We start from the raw sequence: 13373 nt of genomic DNA on the forward strand, positions 1-13373 counted from the left end.
TTTATCATTATCATAAACGCAACTGTCTCTCTTCATCTCTCTCTCTCCCTCTCTTTCTTGCAAAAAACGTTTTAGGTACTCTGCACTAATTTGCCGGCGAAAACGAAAGCATGGGTGGTTGTTGCTTCTCTACACCGCTCGAGAATGAACAACCAAACGACGGATTCTGTGACTGGCCTTTCACAGAGTTCTTACTCTCCGATCTTAACACAGCGACCAAGAACTTCAGTTCCGAGGAGATCATATCAGAGAAGGCACAAGACTCTTCCAATGTTGTCTACAAGGGTCTTTTGTCAGAGAATCTTGGCTTCGTTGCTGTCAAGAGATTCAAGAATTCAGATTGGCCTGATCATGAAGAGTTTGCGGTAGTTTCCTACAAAAAAAGCTTATAAATTTCGAGATGGTTGATGATCTCTTTTTGATGGGTTTGGTTCTGTTTCTTCAGGAAGACGCAAAATCACTTGGGGAGATAAAGCACAAGAGACTCGTGAATCTGTTTGGATATTGCTGCGATGAAGATGAAAGGCTTCTTGTTTCAGATTTCATGCCTAATGATACTCTTGCTCATCGTTTGTTCCATCGTATGTGTTAGAATTTGGTGTGTCTGAGGTTAATGAGTCTGCAAGCATTTGTTAGTTATATTTTGACATTGATGGGTGTGATGTCACAGAGAAAAGTCAAGCCATGGAGTGGTCAATGAGGTTGCGAGTGGCGTTTCATATAGCAGAAACATTGGAGTATTGCAATAGTGAAGGTTTTGTATCATACAGTAACTTAAGTGCTCACTCGGTTCTGTTTGATAAGGTACATAGTAAACAACACTTTCATGCCTATAGCTTCTTACTTATGTAAGGATGCTAAACTTTATTTTACATTGCGTAAATGGATATGTTGAAGGATGGTGATGCTTGTCTTTCAAGTTTCGGCTTGATAAAAGCGATAAGATATGATCGAAGTCAGCGAGCAAGAGGTAATCGAATTCGCGCTGTTCTCTTCAGATTATTCATAAATCAGAATGTGATGTTTATATTCTCATTTGTAGAAAAAGTGAACACTAAAAGTGTGACATATAGATTTGGTACTATCCTTGTGAATCTGTTAACTGGAAGGCAAACTCCTCCAAGCCATGTAAGTGATTATGTTCCAAGTCCTCTCTTGCTTTTTTAGTAGCTTTACTCATCATTGTTAGAGAATCTGTCATTGCCAGTTACTTGCAACACAAGCCACATGTAGAAGCTGATTAGATTAGTTGTATTATAGGTTCCTGAGATGATAAACGGAAAGCATGTAACTGAGCTGATGGATCCGAGTCTGAAGGGAAAGTATTCTAAAGAAGAAGCTGCCACAGTTTTGAAACTCGCCGCTGAATGTTTGCAGTGCGAAGCTAGAAAGAGTCTCATCACAAAAGAGCTTGTTGCAACACTTAAAAGCCTTGCAATCTAAAACACAAGTAATTAGGAAGCTTTACTGTAACTGTAATCACATTTATCCTCATTCTATGTTCTGAAACCCATCTTTTTTGCTTGCATGCAGATTCCATATATTCAAATGCTTGAACTAGCAAAGCAGCATGAGGTTGGAGTAGCATACAGTGTGTTGAACTTGAACACTGAATCTTCTAATAGAGTCAACAAATCAAACTCTTCTCGAGACTCGAAGCAGAGAGATCTATAGCAACATAGGTTAAGAGAATAAGAATCTTGAGTTTATGTTAAATCTTGGGACTACTACAATTGTTTCTAAGAGTTTCATAATCACTTGTCTAAAATTGTATAAATTCCAATAAAGCATATGATTATATATGTGACTTATGATTTTACTTGGTAAAGTTTGGTGCTAGTGCCAATGTAAAACGTTGAACATTGTAAAATACAAATAAATACAAACAAAACACAAGTCTAATAAACAAAACAAAATATCATTAGACCTTTGCAAATCCACGTGTCACCACCACAATGCAATGCAAACTTCTCAAAAAAAAAAAAAAGATTTTAGTGAGACTCTGTTATAAAAGGTTGAATCATAATCATAAACCCAACGCAACGGTCTCTCTCTCTCTTCATCTCTCTCACTCTGTTTCTCTTGCAAAGAACGCTTTGAATACTCTGTTTTTTCCGGCGAACACGAAACCATGGGTGGTTGTTGCACCTCGACGCCTCTGGAGTACGATCCAGCCCCGGAAGAGCCACAGACTCAGAACGACGAACGCAAGAACGAACAAATCAAGAAGGAAGGATTCTCCAAGTGGCCTTTCACAGTGTTCTTCCTCTCCGATCTCACGAAGAATCTTCCAATGTCGTCTACAAGGGTATTTTATCAGAGAATCTTGGCTTCGTCGCTATCAAGAAATTCAAGAACACGCCTTGGGATGATCCTGACTACTTAATGGTACTCTTCTCTTTACCTTTGAACGCACGCCTATGGGAACGTTTCATTGGATCTGTTTTGATGGGTTTCGATTCTGTTTCTTTGATCTTTCTTCAGGTAAGTGCAAAAAGAATTGGGGAGCTAAAGCACAAGAGACTCGTCAAGTTGTTGGGATATTGCTTCCATGAAGATGAAGGAGAAAGGCTTCTTGTTTCAGAGCTCATGCCTAATGATACTCTCGCTAAGCGTTTGTTCCATCGTAATGTTCCTTCTCTTGTGTCATTCACATTAAACATTAGGTTAAAGAAGCTGCCTTTTTTGGTTTATGTGACATGATTGTGCTTTAGGTTCTTAAAAGATGGAAACTTTTCAAGACTAGAGTAGTGAATAGATCTGTATAAGTGTATTTGCTCGTAGGAACGGTTGAAACAGAACTTGTTAGTAGTATATACTCTGTTTTTTGAAGTTGTTTGTTTGGTTGTTGTGTGATTCACAGAGAAAGACATGGAATGGTCAATGAGGGTTCGAGTGGCGTGTCATATAGCCGAAGTATTGGATTACTGCAAAACTGCACGTTGTTACTCATACGATAATCTAACTGCTAACTCTGTTCTTTTTGATATGGTATGTCAACACTACATTTGTTATACATGCCTATGTCTTCTCTCGTGTGATCTTTCAAGGATACTAACTAAACTGTGTTTCATTGCTTGAAATTGATGTGGTGCAGAATGGTGAGGCCTGTCTTTCGAGTTTCGGTTTAGTAAGGGCGATCATCAGTTATAACCGAAGAGAAGAAGGTAATCGGTTAGCGAGCTTTGTGATCTCTACATTCCATTTTATATCAGAATGTGATGTTTATGTTATATTCTCACTGTAGGAAATGTTGAAACTGGGAATGTGCCATACAGATTTGGTGTTATCCTTGTGAATCTTCTAACTGGAATGCAAATTTCTCCAAGCCAAGTAAGTGATTCTGTTCAATGTAGTCTCTTGCTTTCTCACTTGATGACATTGTGATTCTAATCATTATATTGTGAATTTCTTGCTACTTATGACTGAGTTTGTTGTTATTCTCATGTGTTTAAGGCTTCTGAGTTGATCAATGGAAAGAGTATTACTGAGCTGATTGATCCAAATCTAAAGGGAGAGTATTCTAAACAAGAAGCTACCATAGTCTTAACACTCGCCTCTGAATGTTTGAAATGTGACAATGATGACGCAAGTTTCATCCCAAAAGATGTTTTTTCAATGCTTGAAGCCTTGCAAGCTAAAAATGAAGTAAGGATGCTGCAGTAACTGTTAACTTTTTCTTCATGATTTGTTTTGCAATAAAGCCAATCTTTTTGTGCTTTTGCAGCAGGTTCCATCTTCTGAAATGCCAAAGCCACAAGAGGAGGAGGCATCATCTTCGAGTCAACCTCAACAACTTGCACCCTGAGTGGCAAATCATATAGCTGAGAGATTTGCTTCGTTGAAACAACATGGTTAGGGAAGAAGAGTTTATTTGTTGAACTATATACTTTGGTTTGTTTCTGATTGAAGCATCTTGTGTGTGTTTTCTGAACTAAGATTCATAAACAAAGTTGAACCTGTTTCTTCTTTTGTGATTTCATCTCTAGTGTGATCATATATAACAATATACAATTTTTACATAGAGAAATAAAGAAGATTCAAGAAATGGATTTCATTTATTAGAAAACCCTTTTGTGAATTTCATCAATTAAATAGTTTATATAGAATACAATACCCAATCCTATAAGTTCATAATACAAATCCATCACACATATACAGAGAGAGAGGGAGAGAGTTATTATAATTAGAGAAGAAAAACCAAAAACACATATGTTTATTATATATGATCAAAGACCTAACCTAAGATCTAAAGAACAACCTATGGATGTGTCTGGAGATGTGGCTGCAGGAACATTAAGATCGATCGCACTGACTTGGTTCTCTTCCTGATCTTTCTCCCAGTGGCATCTCATGTGACCACCTAACGCTTGACCACTCGAGAAGACTCTGAAACAGATGTTACATCGATGAATCATCCCTGAGACCAACTTGATACTCTTACCTTTGTCTTGATCAACGATCTCTTGAGGAGGAGGAGGAGGAGGAGGAGGAGGAGGAGGAGAAGGATCTTCAGTTGAGTTTGTAATGGCGAAACATCCTTTCACGTGTTTATGTGTTGCTCTATGTCCGCCTAACGCTTGATGTGATCCAAACACTTTCTTACAGCCACCACACTGGAACCGTCCCTCAACACCACTTGTACCGGTCGTGACAGCACCATTAGCCAACAATAGCAAGTAAGAGGCTATCTCTTCCTCGGAAACAAGATTCAAACTGCTTGAAGCGGCGGTTGCGTTAGAGACACGTTTGTGGTCAGGAGGAGGGATGATACCACGCCACTGACGTTCAGGGTGACATCTCATGTGACCAAAGAGTGCCTTCAGTGACCCGAATTGTTTACCACATTCAGTACATGGTCTTGCGATTTGTGGAGGAGCGTTAGGGTCCAGCGGTTTCTTGACCGGTTTAGGCCTTGCAGGAGAAGAAGAAGATCCGGTTTCGTTGTTGGTGAGTTTAGTACGTTTTCTTCTTGGGTTCTGACTGTTACTCGGGAGGGTTACATTGGAGGAAGCAAATGGGATATCGAAACTTGGATCGGAGTTTGAAGTGTTCGCCATTCTTATGGCTTAAGAGAGAACGAACAAGTAGGAAGAACAAAACAGGGGAAGAAAAGAAAAAAAAAATCAAAGAGTGGGAGTTGTGATTGGTTTATAGAAGAGGTTTAGTTTTCATTTGTGGAGAGTCGCCTTTACGGTTTTACTTTAACAGTTACTTGTCGAATAGTTTTTTTTTTTTTTTTTTTTTTTGTTACATGTCCCTATTTTTTCGGACTTAACATATTTTTGCTCTCTCAAACAATCTAATTGGTTAAAAAAGAAATTAAGGTCTTTGAGATCTCTCTATCACAGATTTATCAACGTTACAACGAAAACATTTATAAGATAATGGGAGAGATAAGATAACGTAAATGTACTATCCATTTCACATACCGAAACCAACTTCTACAGATGTACGTTGTAACAACTTCAAATAGAATCTGAAACAGTAACAGACGATCCAAAATATGTAAAAAAAGATAAAAAGGAAGGTTTTGGGTTGGCAATTGGGTAAAAAAGAGGCAGGAAGAAGCTTTGACTGAGCACTGAAAACAAATACCGTATTCGATGCGCGGCTTTTTCTATCCACAAGTTCACGCTCCTATCATAAATGTAATTATAAGGATTCTATAGATTTCATTCAAGCTGTTTATTCTATTACCGAGATAGAGAGACCTCAGTTGACGAACCTGTGCTCTACTGGCCAATACCCCCCAAGAGTCGTTCTACAGCAGCGTTAACGTCACCATTGGTTGCAATCAATGCCCTTATGTTCTCTGCTCTGTCGTAGAATCCCATTTCCTGCAACTGTTGCAACTGTGTAGCAAAACGCTCCTCAGGTGGAACTGGAATCAAACAGACGTGTCTCAGTAAAATCATCTCAACAGATACATAAGAAAATAAAGTATAGTCCCAGTGAATCTAACCGTTTGGTTGGTTTGTGCCACTCAAGCCGCCAGCACCAAGACTTCCAAACATATTCATCAAAAAATCCATCCCCCCATTATTGGCCGTCCCTGTAAATATTTCCATATAAGTGAATTAGTGATTTACTCAATAAGAGACGTGCAAATATACCATAAAAGTATGGTAAAATAGAACAAACGGAGCAACTAGTATACTACTTTAATAACTATAGCCTTTATACTTCAACTACAGATAATATTTTAACAAGTACCTGTCGCAGCACCAGTTTGACCCGGATCCCTACAAAGAAGATGATTGGAAACATGAATAGAGGTAGATGGAAATCAAGATACAAAGATCAACACATTGATATCATATGTTATATAACAACCCTTGAAAGAGGTTACTAATGATCTTCCCAGTAAAAACCACAAGAGTTGCTGCATTTCTAATGTATCAATCCATTGCTTACTTAAAGATAGTTCACCACCGCTAGAATTATCTATTTAGCTCGTCACACTATTTTCTAAACACAGTTCAAACCAAAATCTAATTATGATATATATATAACCTTAAGTACTCAACTAAAGAAAACAGAAAGAGGGTATTAAAACTTACTGGCCGGCCGTGGTCCTATTTTGAGAGAAAAGTGATTGCTGTAGAGTCATCATTTGCTGAAAAAGACAGAAAAAAATTTCAAAACATTAGGTTAAAATAATTTTATTACTTGGAGATACAAAATTATTTCTTTGGAGAGACCACATGTTATAAAATTCACATGCATAAAGACAACATGGGCCCAACTGACCTGCATCATCTCTGGAGAGCTAAACTGGCGAAGGAACTCAGGGTTCTGCATCATTTCCCTCAACTGAGGATTTGAATCTAGCATGCTTCGGAGTTGGGGGTTGAGACTCATAAGCTGGAATCAAGGGAATACATTAAGAACACATTCACAATACCAAAAATGTCTTAAACTCAGATTATCTTAGGCGCTACCTGATTCATGTATTGTGGGTTGGAAAGTACGCTTTGCATCATCTGCGACATAGCTGGGTTTTGCAGTATTTGGTTCAATTGAGAAGCATCTGGAGTCGCACCTAGAGGTGAATCCGCTCCAAGCATACCGAGGCCTCCGAATCCACCAAGTCCACCAAGACCACCAAGGCCACCAAGACCACCAAGTCCAGGACTTCTTGCGTCCCCACCAGAATTTGTCCTTCCAGAGGCAGTTGTCTGGCCTGTCAAGTTGCCCCACAATATGTTCTTAAATGTTTAGCGCATTTCGAAGAAAGGTTCAACATGAAGCAATCAGCAAACTTATTCAATACACATACTAATCAGATAAACGAACTGTGAGAACTACATGAATTCACCAATTTTTATAATAGACAATTTCATGAGCCAGTTATGGTAAACATAAACTACCATTTCTTATAAACAAGCCACTATTGCTGTTATAAAAGAATATAGCATCCTTAAACGTTTAGTAAATACCATATTAAAATAGGAGGATGAGAAAGCAGTTTCATACCAGCCGTAGAACCCCAAGGATTAGGAAGTGGATTTGCATTTGGAATACTATTCCCTGTACCGGTTTCAGCATTCGGTGTTGAAGAATTATTAGTAGCATCACTTCCTTGTGTAGCGACCCCCTGGTTTCCCAGAAGAGCAGCAAATGGATTAGAGCCTGTATTGCTTCCAGCATTACCAGACATAGTAGTAGCATTCATTAATGGTTCCTGGACGTTTTCATACATGCGCCTAAGCATATTAAATCCCTCAGGCATAGACTCAATGTTACTCATCGCCCTATCGGTATTCCGCATCATTTCACGCATAAGCTCAGGGTTTCTCGCAGCCTCTAAAGTTTGGCGAAGGATGCTTGGGTCATTGAGCACATGACCAAGCTCAGGATTGCGATCTACAAGCTCACGCATTTGAGGGTTATTCATAATCATACTCCTCATAAATTCTGGGTTATTCATTATATTCTGGAAGGCTGGTGTATTCATCATATCTCTCATCATGTTAGGGTTTTGAGCTAGTTGTTGCTGTGCCTGCTCAAGATCCGGAAGACCAGAACCAAATAATCCAGCCATAGCATTTCCCCCACCCAAAGGATTAAATCCAAGCCCAGGGAACAAAGATTCCCCAGGACTCGTTCCTCCAAGATTAGAGCTATTATTTGAACCAACAGCTGGAGCAGTGGTTTGGTTTCCAGCGTTTGCAGCGGGAGCAGAAGGAGGTGCTGAAGAAGGTACAAAGCCTCTAACCATATGAACGGTGTGATCAGCCTGCAAACCTATATATAAAATGGTCCACAGAAATAAGACTGATGATGCAAAACAATAAAACCTGGAAACTTTCTAACACAACCATATCAATGTTATGAACAACAATGTAATATATAACAGCCAATTAATATACATGCCAAGAGGATAAACCAATCCGTAAGAACATTAGAAACCCTAAAAGTTGTATGGATCATTAACACTTTAACCAGTAACTAAATCTCCATATTCTTCCCATAGCAGAATTGAGCATATAACACAATTCACATCGAGAGAGAAACATAAAATCATCCATGCTTCTGCAATGAGTATCACGCCCCCACAAAAACCCTTGCATAAATCCAAATTTTATCTTTCCAGCCAAGCTATCCTAGCATTGCAATCCACATAACAATAGTAAAATCCCGAAATCAGAGAAGACGATGAGTTACCATAGCTGAGGAGCGTCTGATCGTCCTTGAGGATCCGACCTTTATAAATCAATCGCTGCTGATTAGCTGGCACATCGCTGTTCTGCGCAATCAACTCTTTGAAAGACTCGACCGTCGAATCGAGGCTCGTCGTAACACTAAATTTCGTGCCATTCGAGCACCTGACGTTGACGGCGACAGCTTCTCCTCCGGCTCCTCCTTCAGCAGTCAGCGGCTGACTCGAATCTGCATCTCCACCCATTTCTTGTTTTCAGATCCTAGTTCAATAAAATCGCAGAGCTCGCGAAATCGATCGAGAGACTCAAAAAGCTCTAACCCTAGAAAAATTCAATGAAGACGAAGGAGAGACTCGAAAGCTATTAAGTCGGTTTTTGTAGATTTCTTGAGGAAAGGGATATAACTAAACTTTTTGGTCGAATAACAAAAATGAGACTGCTGAATTAAAGAGAGAGAGAGAGAAGGACTTATTTTGTTGGCCAATTAAATGAGACAAGAAAAAAAAACCTTGCGCTTGAGAGATTGGATCGTACCGGGTCGGTTTGGATCGGATCAAACCTTAAACCCCGGAGGATTGAATTGAAACTTAACGTTCAACTGAAATTAACCAAAGATCCATCAAGCATTGGGTTTGGTTATGCAATTTGGTTTGAAATTTCAACCGGATTTGATGATTTCTATTCTAATTTCTGGAAGGAACCAAATAACCAATATATCTATAATTAATTCCTCGGTTCGGTTTCACTTTGATGCCATCAGAGCAGCACGTGGACACCACGCACTTTTCTAATCCCAAACTATATATCGAAACCTCTTGGAGATCTCTGGCGATAAAACACATATGAACGTTACAATACTCATCTATAAACAAATTGATATACGATAACGTATATGTAACCATTCCACATTCTGAGACCAACTCTTACAGATGTATGTTGTAACAACTTCAAATAAATTCTGGAAGACAACAACGACCCAAATTATATGAAAAGGTTTCGGGGGGATGGTTAAAGACGAAGAAGAAGATGACCACTGAAAACAAATGGCTTTTCTATCCACAAGTTCACCACCCTATCATATATAAGAATTGCGTAAGTATATATTATTACTGAAAAACACATTCGACCTAGCTGTTTATTCTATAACTGAGAAGCAAGATGGAGAAACCTCAGTTCACGAACCTGTGTGCTACTGACCAATACTCCCTAAGAGTCGTTCTACAGCAGCGTTAACGTTACCATTGGTTGCAAGCAATGCCCTTATGTTCTCTGCTCTGTCGTAGAATCCCATTTCCTGCAACTGTTGCAACTGTGTAGCAAAACGCTCCTCAGGTGGAACTGGAATCAAACAGACGAGTATCAGTGAAACCATCTCAACAGATACGTAAGATTAAAAAAAAGGTAGTCCTAAGAAAATCAAACCATTGGGTTGGTTAGTGCCACTCAGGCCGCCAGCACCAAGACCACCAAACATATTCATCAATAAATCAATCCCAGCATTGTTGCCTGTCCCTACCGTAATCATTTACTCAGTAAGCTACAGATGATGTATGATAGCAATATATGTGCCAAAATAAAACAATCATGAAAGCAAGGAGTAGCAAAAAAAAGTATCTACTATTCTAAGTGGCATAACTAACGCCCTTATACTTCATATACAAATAATATCTGTAAGAGTACCTGTGGCAGCACCAGTTTGCCCCGGATCCCTACAGAGAAGAAAAGTTTGAGAACATGAATACGGATTAATGAAAGTCAAGACACGGAGATCAATCAACACATTAATATATTATGTTAAAAATGCAGAACCAAAAACAAATTATAGAAGTTACTAATGATCAGCCCAATAAATCATTCAAGAGTTGCTGCGTTACACATGATTGAATCCTTTTCTTACTTGATATAGAGATCTTTCACCACCAATAGAACTGTTTGTTTAGCTAGTTACACTATTGTCTAAATACGAAACAATGTAAAGTACAATTAAAAATATATAATAGTCATATAAATCCTCAACAAAGTTTTTAAAACAAAACAGCACAGGGTAACCAAACTTACTGGCTGGTCGTGTTCCTATTCTGAGACATAAGTGATTGCTGTAGAGTCATCATTTGCTGGGAACCAAAAATCAATACAAACATCAGGTTTAAGAAACTTCATGACTTGAAAAATAGCTTAGCGATGGAGAGAGAGCATATGTTAAATTCACATGCATAAAAACATTAGAGGACCAACTGACCTGCATCATCTCCGGAGAGCTAAACTGACGAAGGAAATCTGGGTTCTGCATCATTTCCCTCAACTGAGGATTTGAATCTAGCATGCTTCGGAGTTGTGGGTTGAGATTCATAAGCTGGAATCAAAAGAAAACATCAAAGACATGTTCACAACAGCAAAAGTGTAGGAGGTTAAGATTATTCTAGGCGCTACCTGATTCATGTATTGTGGATTGGAAAGTATGCTTTGCATCATCTGCGACATGGCTGGGTTTTGCAATAGCTGGTTCAATTGAGAAGCATCTGGAGTGGCACCAAGAGGCGAATCCGCTCCAAGCATTCCAAGACCACCAAGACCACCAAGGCCGCCAAGACCACCAAGACCACCTAGACCAGGGCTTCTCGCATCCCCACCAGAATTTGTCCTTCCAGGGGCAGTGGTCTGGCCTATCAAGTAGCCCCCACAATATGTTCAACAATGTTTAGTACATTGCGAGTAAAAGTTTAACTAGAAAGAGCAGCCAAAGATTATTCCTACACAAACTACTCAACAACAAATTGCGAGAACTACATGAACTCACCAATTTAGTATAAACAATATTGTTCCTGAACCAGTGTGGTAACAGAAACATCCAGTTTCTTATATATGTAAAAGCCACTTTTACTATTATAATTTGCATGCTTCAAGAGACGAGTAAAATTCCACAGGAAATTAAGAAGATGAGAATGCAGTTACGTACCACCCGCAGCACCCCAAGGATTAGGAAGTGGATTTGCATTCGGAATACTATTCCCTGTCCCTGTTTCAGCATTTGGTGTTGAAGAGTTATTAGAAGCATCACTTCCTTGAGTAGTAACCCCCTGGTTTCCCAGGAGAGCAGCAAACGGATTAGAGCCTGTATTGCTTCCAGCATTTCCCGACATAGTAGTAGCATTCAAGAATGGTTCTTGGACATTTTCATACATACGCCTAAGCATGTTAAATCCCTCAGGCATAGACTCAATATTACTCATAGCCCTATCTGTATTCCGCATCATTTCACGCATAAGCTCTGGATTTCTCGCCGCCTCTAAAGTTTGTCGAAGGATGCTTGGGTCATTGAGCACATGACCAAGCTCAGGATTGCGATCTACAAGCTCACGCATTTGAGGATTACTCATAATCATATTCCTCATAAATTCTGGGTTGTTCATTAGATTCTGAATGGCTGGTGTATTCATCATATCTCTAATCATGGCGGGGTTTTGAGCTAGTTGTTGCTGTGCCTGTTCAAGATCCGGAAGACCAGCTCCAAATAACCCAGACATAGCATTTCCACTACCCAAAGGATTGAATCCAAGCCCAGGGAACAAAGATTCCCCAGGATTCGCTCCTCCTAGATTCGAGCTATTTTCTGAACCCACCCCTCTAGTAACACTCGGTGCAGTGGTTTGGTTTCCAGCGGGAGCAGAAGGTGGTGCTGAAGAAGGTGCAGAGCCTCGAACCATATGAATAGTATGATCAGCCTGCAAACCTAGATATAAAATGGTCCACAGAGAATAGAAACATTAATGCTCGTGATGCAAAACAATAATACTTGGAAAACTATCCAATGAAATGAGATTACAGTATGACAATTAATTCACTTTCCATCAATCATCAATGTAACAGGTACTAGACATACTATCCAGGTAAAAATCCGTCAACGAGATTCGCAGTCATTGCAGAAGAAAATGCATAGAATCTTGAGAACATCTGTTTCCCGTTTACTTCATAAACAAATACAAAATTGTATGTATCATTTATTGTATCACTAGCATTTCCATTAGCAACACCACAGCTAGGTGGAGACATTATCTACCATTCTTCTGCAATTAGTATCACCATAACAAAAACCTTAACATAAATCCAATTTTATCTTTCCAACCAAGCAACCCTATGAGATTTCAATCAATTAGATCCACAGAAGAAGAGAAACACCCAACATGAATAGTCAGAAAATTACCATAGCTGAGGAGCGTCTGATCGTCCTTGAGGATCCGACCTTTATAAATCAAGCGCTGTTGATTGGCTGGTACATCGCTGCTCTGAGCCACCAACTCTTTGAAAGACTCCACCGTCGAATCAAGACTCGTATTCACACTAAATTTCGAACCATTCGAGCACCTGATGTTCACAGTCACAGCTCCTCCTTCACCAGTCTGCGGCTGACTCGAATCTCCCTCTCCACCCATTTCTAATTTCGGATCCTATAGTTTAACAAACCGCAGAGCTCGCGAAATCGATCAGGAGCCCTAACCCTAGAAAATTTCAACGACGATTGAGAAGACTCAAAGCTCTAAGACGGTTCGGTAGATTTCTTGAGGAAAAGGATATAACTCAGCAGATACGACGAGAACGAAACAAAAGACTTCTGCTTCAGAAAATGAATCGACTCGAACCGGGTCGGGTCGGATTCACTCGAGTCAGGTCACCCGGATCCACAAAGACGTAAGGCGTCATGCCGTCATA

General features: G+C 39.5%; 4 protein-coding genes and 1 pseudogene across 8 annotated transcripts; 2 read left to right on the forward strand and 3 right to left on the reverse strand.

Moving 5' to 3' along the window:
- The first annotated feature begins 110 nt into the window (after nucleotides 1-110).
- Nucleotides 111-1443, forward strand: LOC17891131 (probable inactive receptor-like kinase SSP). Its single transcript, XM_023786179.1, has 6 exons — nucleotides 111-365; nucleotides 446-581; nucleotides 671-804; nucleotides 898-970; nucleotides 1049-1128; nucleotides 1261-1443. Exons 1-6 carry the CDS (start codon nucleotides 111-113, stop codon nucleotides 1441-1443), a joined length of 861 nt encoding a protein of 286 aa, XP_023641947.1.
- A 688-nt stretch (nucleotides 1444-2131) lies between these two features.
- On the forward strand, nucleotides 2132-3808 carry LOC17892307 (annotated as a pseudogene).
- A 231-nt stretch (nucleotides 3809-4039) lies between these two features.
- LOC17890784 (zinc finger protein ZAT2) lies at nucleotides 4040-5245 on the reverse strand. Its single transcript, XM_006299821.2, has one exon. The coding sequence runs from the start codon at nucleotides 5058-5060 to the stop codon at nucleotides 4230-4232; it is 831 nt and encodes a 276-aa protein (XP_006299883.1). The 5' UTR covers nucleotides 5061-5245; the 3' UTR covers nucleotides 4040-4229.
- Nucleotides 5246-5352: 107 nt separating this feature from the next.
- Nucleotides 5353-9075, reverse strand: LOC17891663 (ubiquitin domain-containing protein DSK2a). 4 transcript variants are annotated; one of them, XR_002834615.1, is made up of 10 exons: nucleotides 8671-9075; nucleotides 7480-8250; nucleotides 6945-7186; nucleotides 6754-6867; nucleotides 6564-6619; nucleotides 6217-6245; nucleotides 5966-6055; nucleotides 5715-5884; nucleotides 5599-5640; nucleotides 5353-5479 (listed from the first exon to the last, which is right to left on the reverse strand). XR_002834615.1 is itself a non-coding variant. In XM_023785764.1 (10 exons), exons 1-8 carry the CDS (start codon nucleotides 8909-8911, stop codon nucleotides 5736-5738), a joined length of 1692 nt encoding a protein of 563 aa, XP_023641532.1. In that variant the 5' UTR covers nucleotides 8912-9075; the 3' UTR covers nucleotides 5353-5479; nucleotides 5599-5640; nucleotides 5729-5735. The 4 variants fall into 4 exon arrangements, 3 of the variants coding, with proteins under 3 accessions (XP_023641532.1, XP_006297339.1, XP_023641531.1); XM_023785764.1 differs by having other exon boundaries at nucleotides 5729-5884; XM_006297277.2 differs by having other exon boundaries at nucleotides 5403-5640; nucleotides 5729-5884.
- A 434-nt stretch (nucleotides 9076-9509) lies between these two features.
- Nucleotides 9510-13212, reverse strand: LOC17891699 (ubiquitin domain-containing protein DSK2b). 2 transcript variants are annotated; one of them, XM_023786972.1, is made up of 9 exons: nucleotides 12868-13212; nucleotides 11623-12396; nucleotides 11097-11329; nucleotides 10906-11019; nucleotides 10725-10780; nucleotides 10347-10375; nucleotides 10089-10172; nucleotides 9849-10004; nucleotides 9510-9738 (listed from the first exon to the last, which is right to left on the reverse strand). In XM_023786972.1, the coding sequence occupies exons 1-8, from the start codon at nucleotides 13094-13096 to the stop codon at nucleotides 9856-9858; spliced, it is 1668 nt and encodes a 555-aa protein (XP_023642740.1). In that variant the 5' UTR covers nucleotides 13097-13212; the 3' UTR covers nucleotides 9510-9738; nucleotides 9849-9855. The 2 variants fall into 2 exon arrangements, with proteins under 2 accessions (XP_023642740.1, XP_006299923.1); XM_006299861.2 differs by having other exon boundaries at nucleotides 10089-10178.
- Between the last annotated feature and the right edge of the window lie 161 nt (nucleotides 13213-13373).

This window comes from Capsella rubella, unplaced genomic scaffold (assembly GCF_000375325.1).
Source record: "Capsella rubella cultivar Monte Gargano unplaced genomic scaffold, Caprub1_0 scaffold_3, whole genome shotgun sequence".
NCBI lineage: Eukaryota > Viridiplantae > Streptophyta > Magnoliopsida > Brassicales > Brassicaceae > Capsella > Capsella rubella.